The sequence below is a fragment of the Podarcis bocagei genome, assembly GCF_964188305.1.
Source record: "Podarcis bocagei genome assembly, chromosome: 7".
NCBI lineage: Eukaryota > Metazoa > Chordata > Lepidosauria > Squamata > Lacertidae > Podarcis > Podarcis bocagei.
The window spans coordinates 33,325,421-33,353,091 of record NC_138132.1 but is presented as its reverse complement, the minus strand read 5'-3'; the positions used below and the strand labels follow the sequence as shown (position 1 = coordinate 33,353,091).

General features: G+C 45.5%; 1 protein-coding gene across 10 annotated transcripts in view; it reads left to right on the top strand.

The window, feature by feature from the left end:
• Positions 1-27,671, top strand: part of ADGRB2 (adhesion G protein-coupled receptor B2) — a 165,611-nt gene that overhangs the window by 126,172 nt on the left and 11,768 nt on the right. For 9 of the 10 annotated variants that reach the window (XM_081200011.1, XM_081200012.1, XM_081200016.1 and 6 more), the window contains 8 exons: positions 3,180-3,283; positions 4,464-4,566; positions 11,622-11,772; positions 15,195-15,264; positions 15,995-16,061; positions 16,429-16,514; positions 21,134-21,232; positions 27,355-27,526. In XM_081200011.1, the coding sequence (XP_081056137.1) occupies positions 3,180-3,283; positions 4,464-4,566; positions 11,622-11,772; positions 15,195-15,264; positions 15,995-16,061; positions 16,429-16,514; positions 21,134-21,232; positions 27,355-27,526 (852 nt within the window). The remainder of the gene's footprint in view (positions 1-3,179; positions 3,284-4,463; positions 4,567-11,621; positions 11,773-15,194; positions 15,265-15,994; positions 16,062-16,428; positions 16,515-21,133; positions 21,233-27,354; positions 27,527-27,671) is intronic. The other variant, XM_081200014.1, reaches the window with a different exon arrangement.

Below are 27,671 nucleotides of genomic sequence, written 5' to 3'. Positions count from 1 at the left end.
AAGAAAAATCACAGCGTCCATAATAGAGGATTTCCTTTATAGCTCAATCAAAATGTGACAAGGTTTAACAAGGTTTAACAAAATGTGACAAGGTTTCAAGTTCTCCAGAACTCTTCATCAGGCTAAATCACCCTTTGCCAATCTGATTCCTTTTCTATGTTTTGGACCACAACCCACTGATGGAATTTGTAGCGTAAAACAAAGGAAGGGACCAGGTTGGCAAAGACTGGACCAAGGGCTAATCAGACAAGTGCTATGAGACAAAAGTGGTTTGGCTGATGGGGAAAACGCAAGAGTCTGTGTCCAGTCAAAGTCTTGAGAGGGAATGGGCAGGAGGTGGCAGACATTTAAACAAAGCTCTGTTTGGTGCTATGATGCAGGCTTCAGATTTATTTAATTGGTTGGTTCATATTTGAAAATATAAAAAACAGTGATAATCAAGTAATTACTGGTAATTGTGATGCTAATGTTATTGTTTGCCATCCTGGGACTTCTGAGTGAAGGATGGGTTATAAATACCTAAAATAAATTCATTCCATATCACAGGCATTTTTAACCCACTGTTCATCAGTTGATCGATCCCAGGGCAGGTTGCCATAGTTTTTAATACAACAAAAATAATCCAGCAAATAAAAGCAGGGAAAAGAATAAGAATTAAATTCTTTTGCAGTATAAAAGAAACAACCGCAGCAAATGTCCAGGCAAACAGATATGGTTTAACATGGCACCAAAATGCCAAGGCTGCTACTTCTGGGGGGGTGGGGTGGAGAGAGCATACCATCATCAGGATGCCTGCCACCACCGAGAAGGAGGACATTTGAAAAAGTGCTTCAGCACATGTGCAAAGTGCAGGTTACATTTTCCCTGAACAGTGAGCGGTGAGAGTCAGCTTCCCACACACATTTGCAAAACACTTCAAGGGCGTAGGTTTTCTGTTTAGAAAGACTTGAATCGCCAACTCTTTCCTATGGCAGTGACTGTTCTCTCCCACTCCTCACCTCCCCCACTCCCCAACATCTGCTCCCTTTGTCTCCTCTCTGTGCCTACCTCCTCCGCTCTCCTCTTCAGCAGCCCCCTTCACCCTTCCCATTGTTTCCACCCTCCTACTTTCTCTCTGAACTCTTCCCACTTCCAGACGCCTTTAAGTAGATAATGCCGTAGATAATGTGGATCTATTCTCTGCAGCGTTTCTCACCCCCCACGCGCGCCCGTTGCTAGAGTGGTAGAAATTTATAAGAGTTATTAGCGAGCCTTCAAAGCATTAATATGCTTAGCGATGGGGAGGAGGAATAGAGAGCCCGTGCCAGAAGCAAATGGGCAACCATCTTGGGGGCGTGCTTGGGAATCCTCCTCTGCCACGCTGGCGACGCCGCTGAAGGCAGGGAAGAGAGAGGAGCTTTGCTTGCATCCCTTGGTCACAGACCTCTTTCATGCTCCCCTACCCAGGCGGGGTCATTGGTATTCCGGAAGCATGCCCTATTGGCAAGGAGATGGAGAGCCACCCTTAAGGAATGCAGAGAAGCGGCAATGGATTCTCTCCCCTTTCCCTCCCTCACCCGAGACCTCAAGCCATGTGCCACAGGAAGCAAAACAGAAGAAGGTGGCAGGGAGAGATTGGGTTATTCAGAGATGCAGACCTTCTTGCTTGTCAGAGAAGGGGCTGTACTTCGGAGAAGGGAGCAGGCTTTAGCCACATGCCTGCCAAAGGGGCCCTCAAGCTGTCCCATTTCTCCCTCATCTCAACAGGGACCAAAGACCAGGCGCAAACTGGTTTTGTAAGAATTCTTCTCTGGTGCTACTCCTCCCAAAAAACCCAACCCAACCCTGGAAACTGGAAGAACATAGGAACAGCATTGCTGTCAGGTCAGGCCAAAGACCCATTTAGTGCAGCAACTTGCTCTCAAAGGGGCCAACCAGATTCGTATAGGAAGGCCATAAGCGTTGTAGTTTGTGGAACAGGAATTCCCAGTGCCATCACTAAGCTACAATTACCACATTTGTGTGTATGTGCATGTACATAATGCTTTCTGCATGAAACCTCGGTCCCAAGTTATTAACAAATGTGGTGAGAAGAATCTTGGAGCCAGATCTTTAATCTAGCCAGTTTTACCCCTGCCAGTCAGTTGGCAAACCACTCTTTGCTTTCTAAGAGGGAGGAGGGTGTTAAATTGGTATCACAGTTTCCTGTTATACCTCTGGTCATTTCCAGGTGACCTTTCTGCTGAGCAGTCATACTGATTTGTTTCCAGGGGCTTAGACAACAGCAGTTATTTATTGAGCATTCATTTTTACTTGCTTGTGGGGTGGTTAGATGACGTTGTGCTTGTTGGTGCAAGAAAAATAACTAAATATAGATATAAAGAAGAATTCCTGGGTGCCAAGATCTAAGTTTGGAGCTAGTATTCTTTGGTGAGAGAACCCCAACAGAGATTCAAAATCACAAAATATGAAGCAAAATTAAGCATGGAAATGTAGGCAGTTAGATTTTTTAAATATGCCTTTGTGGGTTCCAAATCTTTACTTTTCCCCAGCCTAGAAAAAGACCACACATTTGGTAAGCTAAAAATGCTTTGCTTACAAACTCTCTTAAGGTCATATTCATGTGCTTTTCCATACAGCATTTTTATATATATATATATATATATATATATATATATATATATATATATATATAAACTTGCACAGGCTGTAAAACTTGGTTTAGTTACAGTGGTGAAACTTCCTAAATTATTGGTACAGGAACTCAAGAGTAGCTTGTGAGAGCCATGAGGTCAGAGCTAAAGCAACCAGCTCAGACTTCCTTACATGCTGAGCTTCTCCTGGGAAGCAGCTCCTTAGTGGAGGAACTGCATATTGAAAGAAAAACATTTTACGGTGCTTCCAGATTGTTGCTATTTTCAGGTGTAGTTCAATCACAAAGTGGCAAATTCAGATTTAGGCAATTAGAGTTGAGCTGGAGCCCTTGTGCCACAAACTCACTTTCTTCAAAGATTAGACTTTTTGCAATAAAGAAAGTGACAGGGAATTGCACTCGAAAGAGTGGGTAACATTTGCCTGGCACTGTGGGACAACCAGCCTCATATAACAAATGGTTAAGTCCATAGAGTAAGCTCACCTTGTGTGAGGGGTGGGGACTCTCTCACTCTCACTCTCTCCGTTTTCTGCTTCTACTCTTGCAGGCCATGGAATCTGGCAGCTCCCCCTCTGTCCCACTTATGATTGGTTGTGCTGTTTCTTGTATGGCTTTGTTGACCCTCCTGGTGATCTACGCTGCCTTTTGGAGGTAGGTTGGCTCAGCTATTCATGGCTAGAAGTAGACTCGAGAACTGCTCTTTGAGCTAGCTCTAGCTAGCTCAAAATCCTGGTAGAGATGTGACAGAGTCCTCTGAATGGAGTGATGGGGGCGGGTGAGTGGGGGCAGGTGGGAGGTGGGAATGCCATTCTGAATTTGAGCTGAAATAAAATCTTACACACATTACAAATTTGGGGCATTGATAAGTGTGACTTTAGATGCTCCTTTTGCTTTCTCCTTTTAAGATTTGATTTAGAGGGTTGTTTTAAAGCAAGAGACATTTTATTGCTTCATTTGAAAGCAACATTCTATCGTCAAGATAATTACTTTATTAACCCCTCCCCAATATTTTTTTCAAAGCTCCTAAATTCAGCAACATATATAAAAGAGGATACAGTAAAAAAAGAAAACAGCCTCCCATTTGAAAAAGTGACCTTTTGGTGTGAATGTGCTTGAAAATAAAATATTTAAGACACAGATTAGCAAAAAGGGTGGCATTTTTCTCCCCCCTCCTTTGTTACATGCAAATGTATAGATTTGCCAATCAGTTCCACATTAGTGATTGTGAAGATAAGTGGGGAGGCAGCAATTATTGCCAGGTAAATGGCAGTTTGGGAGGTATCCTTTAAGCATTTTGCTAACTCCACGGGAGGTGATTTTCTTTGAGCCCATCCCATGAGACTAGCGCAATGGTTCCCAATTGATGGTCCATGTAACCCACCCGGGAGGTGTGTGGCACCAATCACATAACAAAAATTACCACAATTTTCAAAAGTAGCAGGTCTATGGCTTGGCTTTTGAAAAACAGGGGGTCTGCAGTACTTAGCTAATTGGGAAGCACTGGACTAGGGCACCATTTAAAAGCCTACAACAAAACAGTGTGGTCATAGAATCAGGAGGGGGGGGACCCTCTGTAAAATCAGCATCCTAAAGGGAGTGGGGAAGGCATAGAGAAGGTACTGCTGAATCCAGGAAGACCCATCCATTACTTCATGAGGTCGTTTTGAATTATGTTCTATAGTGAATACTACTTTTACCCCCTTTTATTGTAATTGCATACGTGATGTCATGCACATGACGTCAGCCCCCCCCCCAGTGTTGGGTGCAATTTGGCCCCTGTGCTCCAAGTATCTCTCAAAGCTGCTCATCCCCATCACCTTCTTTCTTGCAGGTTTATCAAGTCGGAACGCTCCATCATTCTCCTGAACTTCTGTGTCTCCATTTTGGCCTCCAACGTGTTGATCCTGGTGGGGCAGTCCCAGATGCTCAGTAAGGTGAAAAAAGTTACTCCTTTGCAAGACATCTGCAGGTCATGCCACTTTGTTTCAGCCTTTGAGAGCGTGGCTCCATGCTGCTTTTAACATTGATTTCTATCTGTCCACCTTCCACTTTTTAAAACGCACCTTCTCTATAAAGCTAAAGGCAAACTTTCAAAATTTGGGCCAGATATTCAAAATCTGAATAAAAAGGCCACCTTTTTGAAATGCGTGATATCTTGATTTTACAGCTTGATTAAGATGGAGATTTGAATGGAACACTAGGGAAATGATGTATCTTAAAGTTAAGCAATTGTGAACCTCTCGTTGATTTCAGTGGGGAGGTTTAAGCCAATGGGCTCTTCCACCACTTTCTTGGCACCATTTGCTGACTGCAAAAGTGACAGGAGGAGCAGCTCAGTGGCCTTTGAGGACAAAATAAAGGCTGTGAGGGTGTCTACCAAGCAATGCTGTATCATGATGTAACATCTTGATAAGGGTTATATGGGGAAATAGTAGGCACTGCTGCCATTTGATGCCGCCACTGTGAAATAGCAGAAGTGGCGACAACAGGTGTGCAAAGGTGGCACTGGTTTCAGTGCCCCCACAAGCTACCAACATTAGGCTGAACTGTCCCGTTGGAGAACTTTCAGACAAGCTTTAATTTAAAGATGAGGTTAAGTATCCCCACTGAGATCAGTGGGATTTAAAAGTTTAAAGTTGGGCAAGATTGGGTGCTAAATAATATTAATAGTATCATGTAAGCACCTAAAAAGTACTTTATCAACCTAGTCGGGGTGCATGAAATAATATAATGTTAAATATTAACCCAGCAGATGGAGTATTTTATACCTTGTTTTTAAATATTTAAACACAGTTGAGCTCATAAAGAATATCTATTTAATTTTGACTTCTAAATTCATATTGAGGGGATCCTCTCTACAGCTTTTCACATAATGTGTGCCTCCCACCCCTTCTCTCTGAAGGTTATGCTTCTGATTGTGTGTCTTCCTTTCGTTTGCCTTTGGAACCTGATATTTGAAGGTGTATAGAGACTATCTTTGCCTTAAGGCACAGATTCCCAGAGGCAAGCTGAATGCAGCTGGGAACAGAACTCTGGCCTAGAGAAGCTCCCACCCCACCCAGAACTCTTTATATGTTCCACCTCAAAAGAGTTTGAGGAGCTTTCCCAGTCACGTCTCCCCCCTCCCATCACCCCCAACTCTCTCTAGCTACATCATTGTCACTGAGAGGGAAGGAAGGAGGCAGCAGCTGTTTGGGAGATGAGTCATACTGAGTGAGGGAGCCTGCCCTAGTGCTTGTCTGCATGAAGGAAATTGCAATATTTGGTTATCTGCAGCCAGCACACCCAGGAAGAAAAGGGGGCAATGCTACATAGCAGAGTAAAGAAGTACTATGTGCTGGAAAATGTTTCTTATTTAAGAGAGACAGAAGCAGTGCTTGGGCACAGAATTCAGTGCCTGAGAATGTCTGTTTCTTGTTGGCTTGAAAGAACATGGGCATCAGTTGCAGGTAGGGGGGAGCAGTTTTGCAGGGGAGGAGAGGAGTCCAGGATAAGGTGCCCTCAGCGAGCTCCCTTAAAATGTAAGGGGTGAGGACTGTACCATTCTCACTGCCCACCCATCCCATAGTGCCAAATAAAGTCACCTCACCCTTGTGGCCCCTGCTCCACTCCACCACTGTAATCTCAGAGGAGCTGCTCCAGCCTGCCTGGTCCCTTTGGACCCAAAGCTCTGGTGGGCAGAGCAGCCACCACTAGTGATGGGGGAGAAACTTCACTTTGCATTTTACCGAGAAACTGCCTAATTTCACACTTCTCCAAATGTTGTGATGCACTTCACAGAATGCACACCGATGCATATGTTAGGGGGAAATGTGTGTGGATCCATATGACAGTGAAAATAACATACAGAAGTTGATTAATTTAGAGGAGCTTGCTTGCAAAAATGTTTGTACTAGTCAGAAATTTATACACAAAAGTGTTATGGTGTACACTCTCATTTCTTGTGTCCAGCTGTTATCCCTGGTGACATGGGTTTTGCAGGTTTCATGGCACTCCAAAACCTGTAGCATCTCTTTAACCAGTGGGATAGGGAAGAAAAGAATGTGCCCGTCTGAAACAACAATTGTTCTTTCATGCCATATTTGACTCTCTGGGGGGAAACAACTCTGTCAGGCTCTGGTTCCATTTGCTGTGCTACAATCTGGGGAGCAGCATATCTTCATCCATTCTCCCCTCCACACCTACCCTTTCTACAGTGCAAACCCTCCAGAACTGACATGTGAATTTCAGCCCAGGGAGATCAAAGGTGACTGCAGCCTCCCTCTCAGCCCCCAGGCAGCCCATCCATTGCTGTGCAAGGGACCTCGTGCATAATAGATCACCACCCTGGAGCGTTTCCTCTTGATGTACTAGAGACATTGAGGAGCTCAGAAAGCATGTTGCAGGCATGAGTAGTACAAGGAGGGGTATGTGTATGCCAGAGGAGCTGCTAGCACGTCTGGGCCTTGCTGGATGAAACCCTTGTTAATGAAATGGCCGGGGGAGTTGCTGCTTCTGGACTGCTGTTGGAGACAGGCAATTAGGAGTTGCTTGGTTTTCAAAAGAGAGAATCGTATTGCGATTGAGCAACTATTGCTAGCATGAATTGCAAAACAAACAAACAAAACTATTGCAAAGTAAGTTGAAACGTATCAATTTTCAGCACTGCAGACTATCAGATTGTAAAGTTTCCCAATTGTTTAGATTTTTAAACAATCTTGGTAATCAACAATGCTCTTTTGGGAATGAAAAGTATCTTGTAAATTTCTCACTGCTTAGCACGTGTAAATAATAATAATAATAATAATAATAATAATAATAATAATAATAATAATTTATTGTTTATTCCCCAGCCACTCTACCCTATGAGTCAGTGGTAGGGAACCTCTGGCACACTGGCCTAGTTAGGTTTCCATTCCAAAAAGAAAAAGATACTAGATATGATTGTAATGGGGCACAGGAGGATAATCTTCCTTCCTTCCTTCCTTCCTTCCTTCCTTCCTTTCTTTCTTTCTTTCTTTCTTTCTTTCTTTCTTTCTTTCTTTCTTTCTTTCGTGTTTAGACCCTGCTTACAATTTGAAGTTTCTGAGAGAGAAATTAAAGTATATTTAAAATACCATAAGATCAACAAGAGCTGCTAGAGGGGAACAAATGCATGTGCAAATATCCACACACACATACCCAGCCTTCAGGCGTCCCATCTGCCACTCTGCTTCTAAATCTTTGGGCCATGCTAGGTCCAAAAACAGGGCAGCTGCCAAGCCCCTGAAAGGCCTTAACGCACAGCTGGTGGGCTGTGTTCAGCTTCATGGGCCACAGGCAGGCTCTCGCTGTCTACCTTACCCACATCAGTTGTCCTAATTCCTGTCTCGCTCCTTAATCGCCATAGGGGTGATGGAGAAGTTTGATTCAGTTCACATTTGAAGGTGAATGTACCTAATTCCAAAACAAAATGCAAGCCAAAGTACAGCCATCCCTCAAGATTCACGCTTCTGCAGTGCAGTTCTCCAACCAAGTAATGCATACAGAAATTCACAAACATGGGGTGAAGTGACATATTTGTCCATCCCTAAATCTCCATAAGAAGCTGAAACATCTAAGGCTAATCACATATTATACAAATATGCAGGTTTCCTAAATTAACCAGCAGAGAAGTAAATACATACAAAATGTACCTAATGGGTTGTATGTGCTTGTTTGTTTATCATAAAATTTATACATTACTTGATTGGGGGTTTTTTTGTATAAAAAAACAACAACCCTCAAAGCAGTTTACAAAAAGATAAAAAAAATAAAATCGTGGAGAAACTCATGATTTAGAAGTTACAATACGAAACAGAGTAAAATTACCTAAACCTTCTAAGCTTGACTAAAGAAGAATGTTTTCAGCAAGCCCTGAAAAGAGTACAGTGAAGGCACCTGCTTGATCTTAGTATATATGAATATACTTGTGACACTATGCTGCAGGAATATATTACAGTGTGGAACTCTTATTGTATGTGTTTATATGCATAGTCAGGCTCTTAAGAAAACAAGGCATGGGAGACATGCACAAAAGCAGGCACTCGATGCAAGGGGTGGTTTTGAACTGCCAAATTCCATGTTTAAATCCATTTAAAATGGATTTCTTCTCTGTCCCTAGTCCCACATTGTGCAGGCCTGGCTTAGGCTGAATGCAGAGCCCGTTAGCTGAAGTTGCTGGTGGACCATCCCTTTGCTGTTTGTTGCAACACTGGGAATCTCCCGTGTTTCATGGCCCAAATTGTGCTTGTGCATTGCTGGTGTTTTGTGTCCCTTCTCCTTGCTTAGCTCCTTCTCCAGCTTGTGGACTAGAGCCAAGTATGCCCTACTAGCACTTGTCTCTTTGTTATAATGCCAGTAATCCTAATGCAGCCACTGACTGATTAAAGTCGGTGGGAGGCTGGTGGGGACAACAGCCACTTCTGCCAGTTTTTATCCAGCATCCGGGAAGGGACAGTTGTGTCGCTTGCCATAGGCTTTGAAATCCAGCCCCACAATGATACAGTGCAGGGCTTGCAGTGTATCATTGCAAGCACAGGGTCAGTTTTATTTTGAATAAATTTCCATATGCGGCTGAACCCAGGGGTGGGGGCAGAGGCAGAGCTAGCTGCTCTTCACCCAGAGCGACACACAGGCTGTGCACCCGGGGGCAGGGCCGTGGGGACGGGGTGAGTGTCCCGGGGGTGAGATGCCCAGTGGGGTGGAGTGAGCCATGCATGGGGGGTGGAGCGAGCCAACCATGGTGGGCTGCTTCCTGGGCGGGGGGGAAGAGAGCTGTGTTGCTTTGCCAGCAGCCTTCCTCCCTTCCCTCTTCCTTTTGACAGCTCGGGGGAGGCTCCCCCCCCCAGGAAACAGCTGGGGAGTGGGAGGCAACGGCGCACCACCCACCAGCGACTCCCAAGCCTCCCCTGAGCTGTCAAAATGAAGGAGGAAGGGGGAAAGGCTGCCGGTAAGGCAGCGTAGCTCCGCCCCTTCCCCCAACAGCTCCGGGTAGGCTTGGGAGTTGCAGGTGGGTGGCACGCCGAATGTCACCCCCCTCAGTACTGACACCTGGGGTGGACCGCCCCCACTGCCCACCGCCCCCTTCTTCTGCCCCTGGGTGGGGGAGAACTTTGATTTAGTTCACATTTAAAGGAAACCTACCTAATTCACGCTTTCTGAAACTTAGCCATACTTTAAAAGTAGCAGTACAGTTCCCTGGCCATGTAAGGTGACCTGAAATTCATATGCTAGGGTAAAATGCACATAAAAGTGTGTATATTAGTGAAAACAGCATTAAAATGCATCATGATAGGGGAAATCACTGTGCAAAAATGTGTGTATTAGGCAAAAAGGCATACAAATATGCAGTGCTTTTTTCTAAAAAAAATGTTTAGGGGTACCCTCATTTTGACTCAAGAAAACCACCATTTTATAGTTCAAATTGGGGAAAATAAATACAGTGAATGTACAGAAGTGCAAAGATTCACAAAATGTTTAGGGGTATGCGTACCCCTGCGTCCCCCCAGAAAAAAAGCATTGCAAATATGTATCTGTAGGAGAAATTAGCCCTAAAATGCTGGTGAATTTTCATGAGGGTTTTTTTCAAAAAGGAATTTGCAAAGTGATGTGGAAAACTGAGCATAAAACTGGAAAAATGAGGAACTGAGAGAAACTGAAATAAACAGATTTTCCCATCCCTACTGGGGCCCTGTGATCAGCGTTGTGTTTCGGGTGCTGTATGCACATGTGTGTGCATTCATGCACCTGATGCCTTCACAATTTAGAATATGCCCATCGCAACAAGCACAGACGCTTAAAGGCCTCCTTCTTCACAGTACAACTTTTTCAGGAGTGTCAAAAAGCACATCCTGCCTTCAGTTTGTTTCTATACTGTTCTCCTTCATGCAATTTCCCCCGTCCTGCTCCTTCCCTTTGCAATCATCGGCCTCATTTCCCCACACTGTTGTTTTAATCCAGTTGATTGTCAAGGTGACCCATGTGATTTGGGTCGATGACATCACAGCAATGTATCAGTGATGACAATGTCATGGAAAAGCAGAGTCACACAATATGCTACTGGCTAAGAGTGAGACAGGAAATCCCTTTGCTTGATCGTGGATTTCTGGGCCAGACTTCCCAGTTTGCCATATCAACTTGGATTTTTAGTAGAACTTCGTGCTCTTGTCAACCAGAGCCAGGTGCAAAAGACATACAGTTAGAAAGAAAGAGCAGGGTGTCTCTGAGGCACATCTGAGCCCGCGAATTTGTTTTCAGTGCCAGAACTGAATTGAGCTCAGTCCTTTCACAAAAAGTCCACTCCTGAGGTTAGCTTTCTTTATTTCAGCAGCCTAATTTAGGTCATTTTCTTGTTGTTAAACAGTTGCACGTCACAAACCCTTTCTGATCTATTGCAAGTTACACAGAAATCTGCCAGTATGGGAGGAAATTCCCCTCGAGGGTTCAAGTACAGAGGCTCATACTAAATTCCTGAACAGCCAGTGTGCAATAATGCATCACAGCATCCCAGTCTGCCTTCCACTCACCCCTGCTTTTGATTCCTGAAATATGCAAATGCTAAAAAGCATTATTAATTAGATTTGGAAAGTGACTCTCCAAGGAAAGGGGTTCAATGGCAAGGGGTGTGCATGCATGCCATTTGTTTTAGAATACAACCCAATTCATTTACCGTATTTTTTGCTTTATACGACTCACTTTTTCCCTCCTAAAAAGTAAGGGGAAATGTGTGTGCATCTTATGGAGCAAATGCAGGCTGTGCAGCTATCCCAGAAGCCAGAACAGCAAGAGGGATCGCTGCTTTCGCTGTGCAGCGATCCCTCTTGCTGTTCTGGGATTCAGAACACCCCCCCTTGTTTTCCTCCTCCAAAAACTAGGTGCGTCTTGTGGTCTGGTGCGTCTTATAGAGCGAAAAATACGGTATGTGGGACGCTCCTGAATTCTGATGACTCTCATTCACTCCCTTCTTTTTCTTCTCTTCCCCAATCTCCAGGGCGTGTGCACCATGACTGCTGCATTCCTCCACTTCTTCTTCCTCTCTTCCTTTTGCTGGGTGCTGACAGAGGCCTGGCAATCCTACTTGGCTGTGATTGGCAGGATCCGGACACGCCTAGTTCGTAAACGCTTCCTCTGCCTCGGATGGGGTAAGAGGGCATCTTCTCTTCTGGAACCAAAGTGTTGTCTCCTCCCGGTGGGAGGTGGGGAGGATCAGGGAGGCATCACACAGGGAAAGGGGGAATTGCCTTATAGGTCTGGTTCTTGCAAGAACATTCATTGCTTGTGGGCATATCTTAACATTCTCAGTCCACTAGCACAGGAGTTAAAAGGTAGCTCAACAAAGAAATCCAACACAAGAGTTGTGCTTGCAGAAGCAGGTTGTGCAACAACTATTTCTTCTGGTGCAACCTGTTGCATAACAATCTTGGGTAAAGTGCTTGTGTTTTATCTTGTGCAGCAACATTCTGCCAGTGCAACAAATATACTGCTTGGTGACTTTCACACTACATTGGATCTTGAGCACATTAAGAATTGTAAGCTTGCCATTTCGTATAATAAAACTGGACGATAAAAGGGCCACCTACTTGTGGGAATTAACTTTTTTTGCCTGAGAGGCATGCTTTTTCTCAGTTTACATTCCAAACTGAATATTTGCCTGTTAGATTTTCAGATTGGCCAGAAAAGGAATGTTTTTGTGTATGCAGAACAGGTGAAACTGAATATGGTGCACTATATCTTACATTGTTCTTTATATAATTCATTGGAGGTTAAGTTTAATCTCCCTATTCAGTCCTGCTTACAAGCCCAACCAGCTGATTTTAAAATAAGATGGCATCTAGGAGAATCCGTCGGCTATAGGCTCACTTTATTTTCACTAGTTGTAGAGGCCTTTCTGAATTGGATCAGTGCTAAATGTTAAGGGAAGTGTTTTTAATAAATGAATGTTTTAAATCTTGTTTATTGTATTGTCAGGGTTCATCCCTGTCTTATTGGTTTGATGATTATCTTTCTTTACACATGTGTGTTTTATTGTCGTGGCCACTGGCAATAAACAATAATAAAGCTTCAAGGTGAACCTGTGCATCAGATACAAACCTTACTGACTGCAGCAATAGCATCCAAGAAGTGGCTTGAAGGTGCAAGTGACTTAACCAGCAGAATCCTAGAGTTGGAGGGGGCCTTCTAGGCTACTTAGACCAGCCTTTGCTAGCCTGGTGCTCTCCAGGTATTTTGGACTACAGCTGCCATCAGCCCTGTGCTAGATGAGGCAAATGGGAGTTGTAGTCAAAGCATCTGAAGGGCTTTTGATTGGGGAAGGCTGATCAACTCCTGCTCTGTGCAAGGAATCCAGAACTAGAACAGTCCCAGCACCCACAAGGGAGAGCCCTTCACCACTCTGGGCAATTGGCTCCATTGTCAAATTCCTCTTACTGTTAACGAAGTTTATTTTCCTAATGTTCAACCAAAATCTACCCTCCTGTCACTTCAGCCCATTGGATCTAGTCCTGCCTTGTAGGGCAGCAGGCAGCAAGTCTTTCTCACCTTTTGTGTGAAACCCCTCTCAGTTGTATAAAGGATGCTGCCATGTGCTCTTTCAGTCTTCTCTTCTGCAGGCAGAGCTTCCTCCAGCCTTTCCTCACTGCCAGCTTCTAACACCGCAAATGGAATTCTTTCAGCACCTGCTGTCATCACCAGCACAATGCTTTGGTGATGAAGGCAATCAGTAAGGTGCAGAGCAGTCAAGGGATGTGCATGCTTATTGCAAGCCAGTCTTTGATCTCGGAAAAACACAGTTTGCACCCAATTGCTTTTGGAAGGAGGAGTTTCACAAACTGGGAAGTGTGAGGAGAATGAAAGCTTCACCTAACGTGCAACAAAATCAGAACCTGGCATGGCATCAAGGGGGTTTCCAGACCAGTTTATTGGGCATCCTTACTTTTTGCAGGGAGATGCACTGACTATTTAATGAGTGTTCATTCTGATTCGTTTGTGGGTAGGTTAGATGTTGTGTCAAAGCAAGTGTTATTACCCAACACTTTCCAGTGCATTTCCCTGTCATTTTCCTTATCGCTATCTCATATCTTTTTGGGGAAGCAGTTTTGTAGCACAAGAGCTCCCAGTCAGCTTTAATAGTGCGAGCTGAATTTGCTGGTAGGTGACTAACTCCCGTCTGCAAACAGCAACAGTCAGGAAGCACCCCAGATGTCCAGAATTGGGAATGTTCAGAAAATAACTCCTGCAGGTTGGAAAACTTAGGGCAGCTTATGAGGTGAGCCATTGCAAGGTGAGCCAAACCCCTCTCTGCAGATTGGCTTGGCTCATTTTGTAACCAGCAGTTCAGTCTGTAGTTAGCTCACCTCTATGCCAACTTTGCTTGCTATTCATTTCACTCCCCCCCCCCTTTCCCAAACTTAACCTTCTGGGTAGGGAGGGAGAGAAAGGTAAGACTGGGCCACACAATCAAAGAATTCTTGGTAGAAAGTCGAGCGTTCCTCCGTTTGCTCTTTGAGACAAAAAGTAGGCTGGTTGTAGATAAAGATAGGGAAATTCCACCTGTAACTAATCAGTACAATTCAAAATCTGTGTGTGGCAATTTTACCCTCTAACCACTTTGTTACAGAGGTTTGTGTGAATCAAGTGCCAGGAACAGGGCAAAAACTTGTGGGCAGGGGAACTCAAAATGCAAAAGCAGCAAAAACAAAAACACAGTTTGTGGTGGGGGGAGGGGGGGAGGGAAACCTGATTCATGCAAACCTACACACCTTTTTGGGTCAATCCTCAAAATAAGCCATTAATGCCCTCCCCTGCCAGTTCCCCATTGCTTTGGAAGAAAAGAAAAATAACCCTTACTATTGCAAAATGGGGAAGTAACTGACGCTGGAAGCACGCCGAGGTCACTATCAAGCAGGGTGAGCATGCTCAGAAACATAATTTCCTTGTGGGATCAAGGGACCTGCAGTTTACTCAGAACAGCCCAATTGGTCCCAGCAGAAAATGGTGGGTCTGAGCATGGTCAGAACTGTCACTTCAAGGTCAGGAGCTTAGCAGGCCTGCATGCTTCACTGGTAGTAAGCACAACTCTCTCCTGCTGCCCGTTACCTCTCCCCCTCCATTCCAAGGATGCATTAAAAAGATACCGTGCTGGGTTTTGTGAGCATTCTTTGCAAGTGCTCTCAACCCCCCTGGGGATTTTGGGACTATGCCAAAAGACTGCTCATAGAAACCAAGATGGTTTGTGAGATGGTCAGATGTAGGAATGGGTGGGGATTTTATTCAGGCTGCATTTTAAAGTGAATCAACCTAGTTCAACAGTCCAAGTTCAGAACTGCCGAACAACATGCAGAACACAGCTATCAGTCAGAATCTCATAGCCTTCTGAATTTTGCAATGCAGTTAATGATGCAAATGCTTAGGGGGGGAAATATGTGTGTTTTAAGGGGGGGGGTCCTTTCCCCCTCACTTGGACCCAATTCACCTGTCCCTGGTAGCTGGTTCTCCACAAAGTGCTTCAAATGCAGAATTCTTTTGTGGTTTTACCTGCATTTTCATCTCTGTATTTCCCATCTAGGGTTGCCAGCCTTGGTAGTTGCTGTCTCTGTTGGCTTTACTCGGACCAAAGGATACGGAACATCCAGCTAGTAGGTTCCATAGGTTCCAAAGCTTTATGGTCTCATCTTCTTAAAATGAAATGGGGAGGGGGAAGGAGAATTGAAACATCTAAGGAGAACCTAAGAACCTTCAACGCGTCTGAGATGGGAGCAGGCTGTGTAGATATAGACAGGAAGGGAGGATTTAAATCAGTTTGCATTTAAAGGTCAATGAGCCTAATTCACACTTTCCAAAACAACAAGTGAACTAAAACATAGTCAACCCTCAAAGTTCACATTTTTTCCAAATATTGTAATGCAGATCTCTAGCCAAATAATGCTTGGGGGAAAGCATATACTAGGGTAATGTTTGCATTTAAATGCACGTATACATTAAAACTTCATACAAAAATGTCGTGTATTAGGGGAAATTGCTTTGAAAAAATGTGCACATTAGACAAAGTTGCTTAATGTTAGTAGTAGTAGTATCCTGCCCATCTAAGTGGGTTGCCACTGGGTGGCTTCCATCAAAAATGTGTTTATGTAAGGAGAAATTCATACTAAAATGCTGGTGAATTTTCATGAGGATTTTAAAATATACATATAAAATATCAAACTAATATGAAACATGGAGAACTGAACTTAAAATTGGAAAAGTGAGAAACCGAGAAACCAAAATTGACTGTTTCTCCTGCCCCTGTTTAAAAACTTGGAATCCAGGAGCCTTAAACTTTGAGATCTTTCTTGACCCTTCCTCCTCTTTCTTGGCTTCTCTCCCCAGCTGCTGGCTGTCCCTTGAAGGAGGGCTGCTCTACGCCTTTGTTGGCCCTGCTGCTGTGATTGTTCTGGTAGGTGCTCAAATGCCGCCCAGTGATGTTGGTGGCCGTTAGCTTGTTCTGCGGATCATTTACTATGCTGCCATTTCATCGCTTTCCATGCCGGTGAGCAAAAGGCCTTTAGGAGACTCGTCGTTTTCTCCCTTTTAGGTTGAGCACTTTAAGAAATTTTGTTGATATGCCCTTTGCTTTTGTTGTTGTTGGGGCTTTTGTTTGCTTTTAAAGGGGCTGTTTTTGCATTTTGTGGAATAGTAAGTCGCTTTGAGGCATCTTTTTTCATTTAACAGCTGTCTGCTGCAATGTGAATTTTAAGGGGCCTAGAAATTAGATAGCCCTGGGATTCTGCTGATTGTGGATCTCTCTCTCTCTCCACTGCCAGGTCAACATGCTGATCGGAATCATCGTGTTCAACAAGCTCATGTCTCGGGATGGCATCTCAGATAAGTCCAAAAAGCAGCGAGCTGGGTAAGCCTCCCCCACACACACACTGCACACACCAATTCCAGACACTCTTTTTGTGACAAAATGCTGAAGCTGGCGTACCTGCCAGGCAAACAAGGTGCCATATATGTGGTGGGGCAATGATGTAGGAAGGAAGGGTGCTTGTCTCCTGCTGAGCAAAATATAAAGGGTTTTTTTTTGGGGGGGAGCCCACCCCACTACCCTTCTATAGGGAGAAATCCCAGCAATCTGATTCTTATAGCAGATTCTGAAAATACAGTGGTGCCCCGCAAGACGAATGCCTCGCAAGACGGAAAACTCGCTAGACGAAAGAGTTTTCCGTTTTGGAGGTGCTTCGCAAAACGAATCTCCTATGGGCTTGCTTCGCAAGACGAAAATGTCTTGCGAGTTCCTGCGGGTTCCCCCCTTTTTCCTTCCCCCCTTTTTCTTTCTTTTTTTTTTTTTAATAAATTTTTATTGGTTTCACAGCATTTTTTAAAAAGAACAAACAAACACAAAACAAAACAAACATACAAAATACTTTCAAAGATATTTTCATAAACCTTTTTTCTTGGACTTCCCCATACCCCCCCTCTCTGCATCCCAGTGTCCATATTTGAACTAGCAACTCCCAGTTGTTACTTTCTAATCTCTGTCATCTTAGTCCTCCTTTATTATCTAACCTTGTATCCCTGTACCCTGTTACTTCTAGCAACCACAACATTTTAACATTCGTTGAGTTTGTAGTAGTCCTTAAGATAGCTCTTAAATTTTTTCCATTCTTCTTCCACCATCTCTTTACGTTGGTCACGGATTCTGCCTGTCATCTCAGCCAGTGTCATATAGTCCATCACTTTCATCTGCCATTCTTCCAGAGTAGGTAAATCTTGTGTCTTCCAATACTTTGCGATGAGTATTCTTGCTGCTGTTGTGGCATACATAAAGAAATTTCTATCTTTCTTTGTCACCAATTGGCCGACAATGCCCAAGAGAAAGGCCTCTGGTTTTTTGGAAAATGTACATTTAAGTACCTTTTTCATTTCATTATAGATCATTTCCCAGAAGGCCTTTATCTTCGGGCATGTCCACCAAAGGTGGTAAAAAGTACCTTCAGTCTCTTTACATTTCCAACATTTATTATCGGGCAAATGATAGATTTTTGCCAGCTTGACTGGGGTCATGTACCACCTGTATACCATTTTCATAATGTTTTCCTTTAAGGCATTACATGCCGTAAATTTGATACCGGTGTTCCATAACCATTCCCAGTCATCTGACATAATGTTGTGTCCAACATCCTGCGCCCACTTAATCATAGCAGATTTAACTGTTTCATCCTGTGTGTTCCATTTCAACAGCAAGTTATACATTCTAGATAAATTCTTAGTATTGGGTTCTAGCAATTCGGTCTCTAGTTTTGATTTCTCCACTTGGAAACCGATTTTCCTATCCTGTTTAAAAATTTCCATTATTTGGCGATATTGAAACCAATTTTCTACTTTGTGCTTCAATTTCTCCTGACTTTGTAGTTTAACCTTGTCTCCATCCTGTTCTAAAATTTCCCAATACTTCGGCCATCCGACCTCCATATTGAGTTTCTTCACTGCTTTAGCCTCCACTGGTGACACCCATCTAGGGGTTTTATTTTCCAATAAGTCTTTGTATCTTATCCAGACATTAAATAATGCTTTTCTAACAATGTGATTTTTAAAGGTACTGTTAACCTTGTCATACCAAAGATATGCATGCCAACCAAAAGCATTATTGAAGCCTTCCAGATCCAAGGTGTCTGTATTCTCGAGGAGCATCCATTCTTTCAGCCAGCAAAACGCTGCTGCCTCATAGTACAATTTTAGGTCCGGCAGGGCAAAACCCCCTTTCTTTAGCGTCAGTCAGTATTTTGAATTTAATTCGGGGCTTTTTGCCCTGCCAGACAAATTTCGAAATGTCTTTGTGCCACCTCTTAAAACATTCCATCTTATCAAGAATCTGCAAGGTCTGAAACAAAAATAACATTCTAGGTCCTTCCCCCCTTTTTCTAAGCCGCTAAGCCGCTTATCAGCTGATCCGATAAGCCGATAAGCCGCTAATAGCGCTAATCCGTCAATGGGCTTGCTTCGCAAGACGAAAAAACCGCTAGACGAAGAGAATCACAGAACGGATTCTTTTCGTCTTGCGAGGCACCACTGTAATTAATATGGATATTTGGCTACCAGTGGCTACCAGCCATGTTGGCTATATACAGAAGGGGTTCTCTCCCAGTAAGCAACAGTAACTCACCTGCTGGGAAGCTAGCATAGTGGCTCCATCCCATCTGGTGAGCTGCTTTTGGCTGTGTACTCCCTCCAGTATTGGAGGCGGTATCCCTCTGAATATCACTCACTGGGGAGCTTGAGCAGGGAGATTCCTGTAGTCCTCAGGTCCTGCTTGCGGGCTTCCCGCTGTGAGTACAGAATGCTGGACTAAATGGGCCTTTGTTCTGATGTGGAAGGACTGCTATGTTTTCTAAGCAGGGACCTCCAAGTTCACCAAGATCAGCTGAAAATTTGGTGGCAACTTATAGACACACAAAAAACCCCCAATGCAGTCTGCTTTGCTAGTCATATTGGAAAATAACTTCCCTTGATATCACAGGCACATGCATACACATACTGCCCCTTCTGAATCCAATGTGACCTTAGCTTTTTTGGGTGCAATACAGCCTTCCCCAAACTGACACCCTCCAGATGTATTGGACTACAACTCCCATCAGTCCCATCCAGCATAGTCATCCTAGCTGGAGCTGATGGGCGTTATAGTCCAATGCATCTGGAGGGTGCTATTTTGGGGAAAGCTTTTATAATGCATCAGAAATGCACTTTTACCATCTCAGAAAGACAAGGTATAACTCTGAGTTCCCAAGGTAGGTTTGCATGCTGCCTGCGTGGTTGCTCAGACTTCACTTAGTTACCAGTTTTTTGTTACTTTAGGGAAAAGAGCATCAACTCCTCCAAGCCCTCTTTCACACAAGCGCTTGCGAACAGAGTGCCACATGGTGTGAAGCCTCCAGGTGCCTGTAGCAGCTAGCTGTTCCAACAGCTGCTACAACCACCTGCTGAGAGCCCGCTTGTTCTCCGATGCAGCTTCAAACCCAAGAAGCAGCTAGGCTCTGTGGGAGGGAGGGTGAGCAAGCTGGAACACAGCAGCAATGCTGGGAGGAAGGGTTGCGAGGGGGCTCTCCACAGGCAGCTGCAATAGATGCTGGAAACACTGGCTGGCTCAGCTGAGAACAGTGGGTTTAGGTTGAGAAAGTGAGCCCTGAAGAAATGCACCGCTAAAGTCACCCCATGGCGGCTTTGCTCAGAGTTAATGACGGCAATAAAACATCTACTCCACTTTCCCTTCCTATTTTGAGTCCTAGAGAGATTAAAATAATGAATGGGAGTGTGCACGTATGTGAGTCTGTGTGCATGCGTGCATAAATGTGTGTGCATAAAATTACTTTTAGAAATGGGGGAGGTTTGAAAAAACACCAACTTGAATGAGGCAGGCCACTTGAAATTGTTCAAGGCCCTACTTTGAATAGAGTCTGACTCAGAGTGGAACTGACTAATATCCCAGCACTGTATTTCCCTGCCAGCCCCTTACCATGAAGAAGGGAGGAGGGTAACATGCATTGGAGGGCTCCCTTGAACAGAAACCCTCCCAGGGAATGTCATTTCCTGCTCAGGATCAACAGCCCCACAATCCCCAGTGGGAAAAGGCTCACTGTGCATTGGCTGCATGTTGATGGGAACTCATTATCTGCTTGTCCTTCTCCAGAATAAGGCTTTCAAGGAAATGGGGAGCAGCCCCTAAATGGGATTTTTGAGCAAATCAATCCTTTGAAAAGCTTATTAAGTAATGAACACTCAAAAATCCAAATTTATTTTGGGGACGAGACATTGGGGCAAGCAGCATCCCTGTCATCAGCAGGGCTCAGCTGCGCAAGCCAATCTTAGAGGGTTGGGTGCCCAAATTGCCCATCTCTACATTGAGAGTCAGAGCTCTGCTCACCCTCAAAGTGCCATTTTTGCCATGTGCAGACATCAGTGGCCCACTGTGTAGAGTGTTCCTGCCCTGATCGTACAGCCACTCTCTCACACACACAGTGGCAAAAAGCTCAAACCCTCATTTTAAGAACACCTCATTCAAAGCTTTTGGGGCAGCAGAGCTCCACTTGATGGTGGCGTGGCAGGGAGGAGGGCTCAGCCTCTGCCTGTTGCCTGGAATGTCAGGAGACACTGCTGAGTATGTATGGCACAGCTTGAGATAGAAGAGGGACAATGCCGAGTCCCACCCTCTCTCCCAAAAAGGCAGCCTTTCCCTTCCTCTTCAGCATCTGCCAAAGGGGCTAAATCCTGCCCTTGAATTTCTGCCTGCCTTGCTTCATGCTGGCCATTAACAAGCCGTGCTTCCTGCAACTAACCCAGCTCTCTATTTCTCTCTTCTCTTTCCCCCTCCTCAATTGCTTTCTCCCCATTCCTCCTCCTGTCGGTCTTGTCACCTCCTTTTCCTTCTGGCTACTTTGTCTTCTTGCTGTGCCTCTTCCCTTCCACACCTTGGTGGGCTGGTGGGTGCAACATAATGCATGTTGGTTGGTGTGGAACTGGGACCACCCTCAGCTTCAAGGATCCCCCGTGTGGCAGCCTGCTCTTGAAATGTACCAAGTGCGGTGTGGTCTCCAGCACAGCCCTGCTCACCGCCACTGCCAACAGCGCCATGTTAGTCTCTCTCTCTGGCCTCCTCATGCACTTGCTCTGCTGGCTGCCTTCTCTCTCTCTCTCTCTCTCTCTCTCTCTCTCTCTCTCTCTCTCTGGCTGCTTTGTTGACAGTGCATGTTGATGGGTGCTAAATTTTTCTTTCACTCGGCTGGGCTCTGTAATTTTACAGTTAGAAATGTCACCTGCTCTCACGGGAACTGCTAACGTTTACTTAAGGCACAATTCCTTAGCTAGCAATTACTTTTGATGCTGTGAAGCCTCTTTATAGTGCCGGTTGATGGATACCATGGAGCAGTGATGGGGAACCTCCAGCCTCCGAATCTCATTAGGTCCACCAGGCCTCCCCATTCAGCCCACAAGGCTGTTTCAGCCAAGTCACACCCACCTGCTCCTATGTGACGCTGGGTAAAGGGCAGGTAAAGAAGTGGCTCATATCAAAAGTAGGGCTTGCATAGGTACCTAAAAAGAAAGCCCTGTGCCTCTGGAAGCAACAAGGATCAGCTGTTTGTTGGTACTTTGGAAGTGCTGCACCTTCACAAGCACTGCTGTGATTAGGCCAAGGGAAATGGATCTGCCTGTCAGATGGCAGGGAGAGGGGTGACCCCATCCAACTGTTTAGGTTGGCCCCTCCAGGGGTTGGGGAGGTAAGGACCTGCAGCTCATGGGCCAGATCCAATTCCCCACCCCCACCACATACTATTGTCTAGTCTGGCTGGCAACCAATTCCCAGGGTCTCTGTTTTCTGAATTCCTGTGATCCTCAATCTTTGAGATGTCATAGACAGTGGCAAAGCTGCATGCTCCGCTACCGGGGGCAGAGAGCAGGCGGGGGAGTGGCTGCCCCCCCGGGGGCGTAGTGTGCACCCCGGGGGGCATGGCACGCTACCTGCGAGGGCATGGCGCGTGTTCTGGAGGCGTGGCAGCTGGTGCGTGGGGGGGATGTGTGGCACATGTCCAGGGGGCACCTACCTGAATAGTGGTGCTGGGGGTGGTCTGCTCCCTCCCCCCTCCCGTTCCTCCACCAGTGGTCATAGATTGAACTTTGGACCTTTGCATGCAGAACACATATGCTTTTCCACCACTGAAACCTCTTCTTTCCTTGCCAAACCAGGGCTTCTTGATTTCAGGCTGGAAGCTGCCATTTCAGTGGGGTGGAACTTCATCTCCCAAAGCACTGAGGTTCTGCAAATGCCCTGTGCCCAGTGTGGCAGCACCATGGTCCCTTCACGTGGCTGTTTTCGCCTCTGTGCTGCCTTTCCTAGGATGCTTCAACTACCTCCTCCTTCCTGAATCTGTCACCTAGATCAGCATCCCCCAGCCTGGTGTCCTCCTGATGTTTTGGACCATAACTCTCATCAGCACATCTGATGGGAGTTGTAGGCCAAAACATCCGGAGGACACCAGGCTGCAGACCTAGATCATGCAGCAAATGGGATGTCATTATGTTGATGATGCAGAATTTAGCTCCATGATGTCATGGAGGATGTTCGTAAGAGAGGGCAGTTTAAAGAACAGAGGAAACATCTCATTTGCCAGTAGTGCTGAAAAATCAACATCATTTTTTTATTTTATTTTTTCAAATGGAAGATGTTTTTCAGCACTGCCAAAACTATTTGCAAGAAGCAGCCAGTAGGTCTGGCCTTCACCCAAATGGCAATGGCAGTCGAGAGGGATGCTTGTGCAGTTGAATTTATCACCTCAGAATCTTCTCTCCACTGAACTGTCAAAACTCCTTCAGGTCATTTTTTTTTCCTTTAAAAAAAGACACTTTCAAAAACTATTTTTAAAAAATCTAATGAATTGAAGAACTGTTCGTTTACTGTCCTTTTAGGGTGCCCACAAGGCAATCCCAGACGCTGCATTATGTTTGAGCCAAGCTCTTCAATAGAACAGCTGCAGTAGTAGAGCCATAGAATGTCACTCTACTCCTTTCTGCTCTCTCCACCAGGAAGGACTGTGAGCCACCTGCTCTTCCTCAGTACCTGCAAGGCCCTGAGGCTAAACTACACCCCCCCCCCAACACACACTGACTCCGCTGCCATCAGTTGCTCTTCTGCTCCCAGGTCTATTGCCAGCGGCATCTGGGCTTGCTCCAGGGAGATGAGCAGGGAAGCGAAGTGACTGTGGCTTAAGGGTTTTTTAATTTTTAAAGGCAGTAAACACACACACACACACACACACACACACACACACACACACAAAACACCTTGCTGAAGAAGCACTTTTTGAAAAATCCCCTTATGTGTGAATTGCTTCAGATGGAAATTATTTTGGCAGCAGGGCAGAAACCATGTACCAGCTTGTCCAACCTACCTGGGGGGAGGGGAGAGTTGGGCAGCATGGAGTTCCTCCATCTCCTCTTGCAAATTGATTATTCTTATAAGCCTCTAGAATTGGGCCCGGTTGGCAGCCACCAGGGATGGGACAGAAATCCATTCTGTTTGCATTTTAATGTGAACCTACCACATTTGCACTTCCTGAAATGGTACGCAAACTGAAACATAGCTCCGCTTCAGAATTTGCTCTTCTCTGAATGAAAGAGAAAGGGGGAGGGGAAAGGACAGACAAGCAAATGTATTAGGAAACTGGTGGCCCTCCAGATGTTGTTGGACTCCAACTCCCATCAGCTCCAGCCAGTATGACCAATGGTCATGGATGATGGGAGTTAAGAGCCCACCAACATCTGGAAGACCACCAGTTTCCCATATTCAGGTGGGATTTGGTTGCAAAAAATGCATATTCTAGACATAGGTTGTAGAGGGAACATGTCAAGATTAACATGCATGAAAATGCACACATATTTTCACATGGACTTTCTTAAAATTTAAACAACCAGCCTATGTGGAAATGGGGCAAACTAAATGTAGTAAAAATGAGAAGCTGAGCACCTAGAGCACTCTCATGCTCCAGCACAGCTCCCATTCATCTTAATGAGCCTTGCTTATTTATCTATTTAAAGCATTTATGCCCTGCCCATTATAGCCTGAGAGGCTCCCAGAGTGGTAGGCAAAAATCAGTTCTAAGGGGGTCCTAGCCCTTCAGCTCACAGACTGAAAAGACATCATGTCACATGAAAAAGGGGGAACGGGGAGGGAGGAGGAAATATCCCAAGCAGAAGTTCTTAATGTCACAGCCAATGTCAGTGACTGACTCTGTCCATTGCAATCAGCTCCATTTCCGTTCCTCTACAGTTTGGCTTCCACTAAAACCTACGTTATGTTTCTCACTATCAGCGTTAGCCAAAACTGACATAATTAATTCTGATGCATTTCAACGGAAGGGAAATGTCACAAACAGTGCAGAAAAGAATGTAATTTTTAACTTAACGTTTGCGGGCTGAAGAAAGAACAATAGCCACTTCTGCTTGTATTTGCTTGCATGGTTTCTGTTTCAGACCTTGCACAAAACATGCGAATTACAGAAGTTTCTGTCCCCATTTCCATTTACAACTGGATTCTCTGGCATCCTTACTTATAGTTCTGTCTGTCCTGCCCTTGACAAGGCTTGTGCAGGAGGCTTGCCTGGTGGGCTGCACTTTCTTGCAAGACCAAAATCAGGACCCTCAACAAATATGGGAGCGAGGAACTATGCAAACCACAAAATTCACTGGTGGAAACAAACCTTCAGGTGATGTTTGGCAAACTGGCAATAGGCACCACTTGGTTCCATTTGCTTCCCCTTCACAGTGTCTTCTCCTGATTATATTGCCAGGAACATTCTCCCTGTTTCCTTGCATTGCCTATAATGAGCCTTTAACAGCCGAGCGAAGCACAAGAGGAGACGTTAGAATTAAAAGATAGTTAGGTCTAATTAATCACATGCATGAGCTGCGGCTGCCTCCCTTTTCTCATCTCTCTCTCTTTCTCTCTCTGCATGACAGAGAGAAAATGAAGGGAATCCATCACATCTGGGAAAATTTTCCATTTTGATCTGGAAAGGCAAAGAGGGCAATGTGCATGGAGTTAAACAGCAGCTCTAAAATGGATTTTATTTTTACATTTCTCCTCACCCCACCCAAATGTGACCAGATGTGCAATTTGGGGAGGAGGTGCTATGTCTCTGCAAGAGCTGTATTGATATGGACAGTTCTCATCTTAGAAAAAGAAAAGTGCAGTCGCGTGGCAAGACAACCCCTTCTTAACAATTAGGATACCTCTAGAGAAAATGTGGTACAGCCAGTGCTTTTTTTCTAGGGGGACGCATACCCCCTAAACATTTTGTGAATCTTTCTACTTTTGTCCATTTACTGTACTTCTTTTACCCAATTTGAACTATAAAATGGTGATTTTCTTGAGTCAAAACGAGAGTACCCTTAAACATTTTTAGGGGGGAGAGCACTGGGTACCACACTCATTGGATTGTGAGGTGGGGCATGGTGAGGGCAAAGGATGCAATTATTCCTTAACCTCCTGGCCTACCCAGTCCCCAGTCCCTTTCTGGACCTCTGTGAAGCCTACATCCTACTGAAAAAGCTTCTTATGGATCTCTCACCAGCTAGTGTAGTTTGACCCACAATCTTACCAATGGTGTCACTGAAGAAATAAACCTCAGGAGGCTGCCCAGTCAGTGTAGACAGAGCTGGGAGCTAATGCATAGGCCTCACAGAAATTCAAATCCCAGGTCAGCTGCCTCTTTCACCCCAGTTCTTGGATACTGGGACCCTGCCAATGCCAAGGCTGCAATTACATTTATTTATATATTGGTTACTACAGGGGTGGCTGTGATGCGGGTGGCGCTGTGGGTTAAACCACAGAGCCTAGGACTTGCCAATCAGAAGGTGGGCAGTTCGAATCCCCGCAACGGGGTGAGCTCCCGTTGCTCGGTCCCTGCTCCTGCCAACCTAGCAGCTCGAAAGCACGTCAAAGTGCAAGTAGATAAATAGGTACCATTCTGGCAGGAAGGTAAACGGCGTTTCCATGCGCTGCTCTGGTTCGCCAGAAGCGGCTTAGTCATGCTGGCCACATGACCCGGGAGCTGTACGCCAGCTCCCTCGGCCAATAAAGCGAGATGAGCGCACAACCCCAGAGTCGGTCACGACTAGACCTAATGGTCATGGGTCCCTTTACCTTACAGGGGTGGCTAACAATTTGTGGCCTAAGGGCCACGTTTACCTTTGGCCCACCCTCCAGGGGCCACATGCCAGAAGTCAGTGTGGACACCCCTAACCCTTACAGGGTGCACACAGCCCCCGTTTCTCATCTAATCCAGGAAGATCAGCTGAGGACATGGGTTATTGCACTCTCCCTTGTTATCAAATGATCACTCTGATGACCAGGGAGGGAGGTGGTTTGTGTCCCCATCAGGGCACTGGTATGCATGGAGGAGCCGGGGTTTTTGCAGATCTGATTTTTGTTGTTGTTGCCACCCCCACAATTGGTAGGTGCTGCAGAGGGTGGGGCAGAAAAAATGGCAGGCAGTGTGACAGATCAGGCCCCTTGAACTGGGGTTTAGCATCCCCTGGTGTACTTGCAAGAAAAGGTGCAGAAGCCATGTAGCTGTTGCCCAGACAGGCAAAGCTATGTGGCAGATAAGTTAGGGTGGGTTGGGGGACTGAGGTAAGAAGCTGAGATGCGGCTAAGACAAGGCTGAGGTGGTTGAAAATGAAAGAAATGAAAATAACCGAACTGCTAGATGCAGGGGAACCTTGGTCTTCCTCGTGGTCCTCATCATTAAAGGCCACCAGAATCCACTAGACATGGGAGAGTGTATCTAACTGCCATGCTCCAACATAGAGCCTTAAGGGACAAGTGGCCAATGCCTCTGACCAGGTGCAGAGTGTGTTCCTTCACTGAAGGAAGCAGGGAGCCCATACATTTTTCATGGTGTCTGCACAGAGCCCAAACATCTCTCTAGAAATATAAGCATAACTGAACAGATCCATATGTTCCTGGAACCCTCCACCCTCTGCCATGTTGCTTAATGTATGCTCATCTGCCAGCACTAAACTGCTTCCTGCCATCACCTTCTGCCCCCTCCCAAACTCCTTTGGTCACCTACCAATCGTATGCAAAGGGGCTCTTGTCGGGTGGCATGGGTGACCCGGCCTGTGTGCATTCCCCTTCTCCTTTGTGATTGGCTCCTGCACCTCTCTCTCACACCTTCTCCCCTCCCGCCCCCTCCCAGGGCATCGCTATGGAGCTCCTGCGTGGTCCTTCCCCTGCTGGCGCTCACCTGGATGTCGGCTGTGCTCGCCATGACCGACCGGCGCTCCATCCTCTTCCAGGTCCTCTTTGCAGTCTTCAACTCGGTCCAGGGCTTCGTCATCATCACGGTCCACTGCTTTCTGCGCAGAGAGGTGGGCGACATGCACTGCCAATGTGCTGGGACTTTCATTGGGTGTCCTCCTGCTGTGCTTTCTCTTTCCTGAGTCATTATTTTAACAGACAAACACAAAGCACATGAAGGAGAGATCAAAGAATCGTAGAATTGTAGGGGATCCT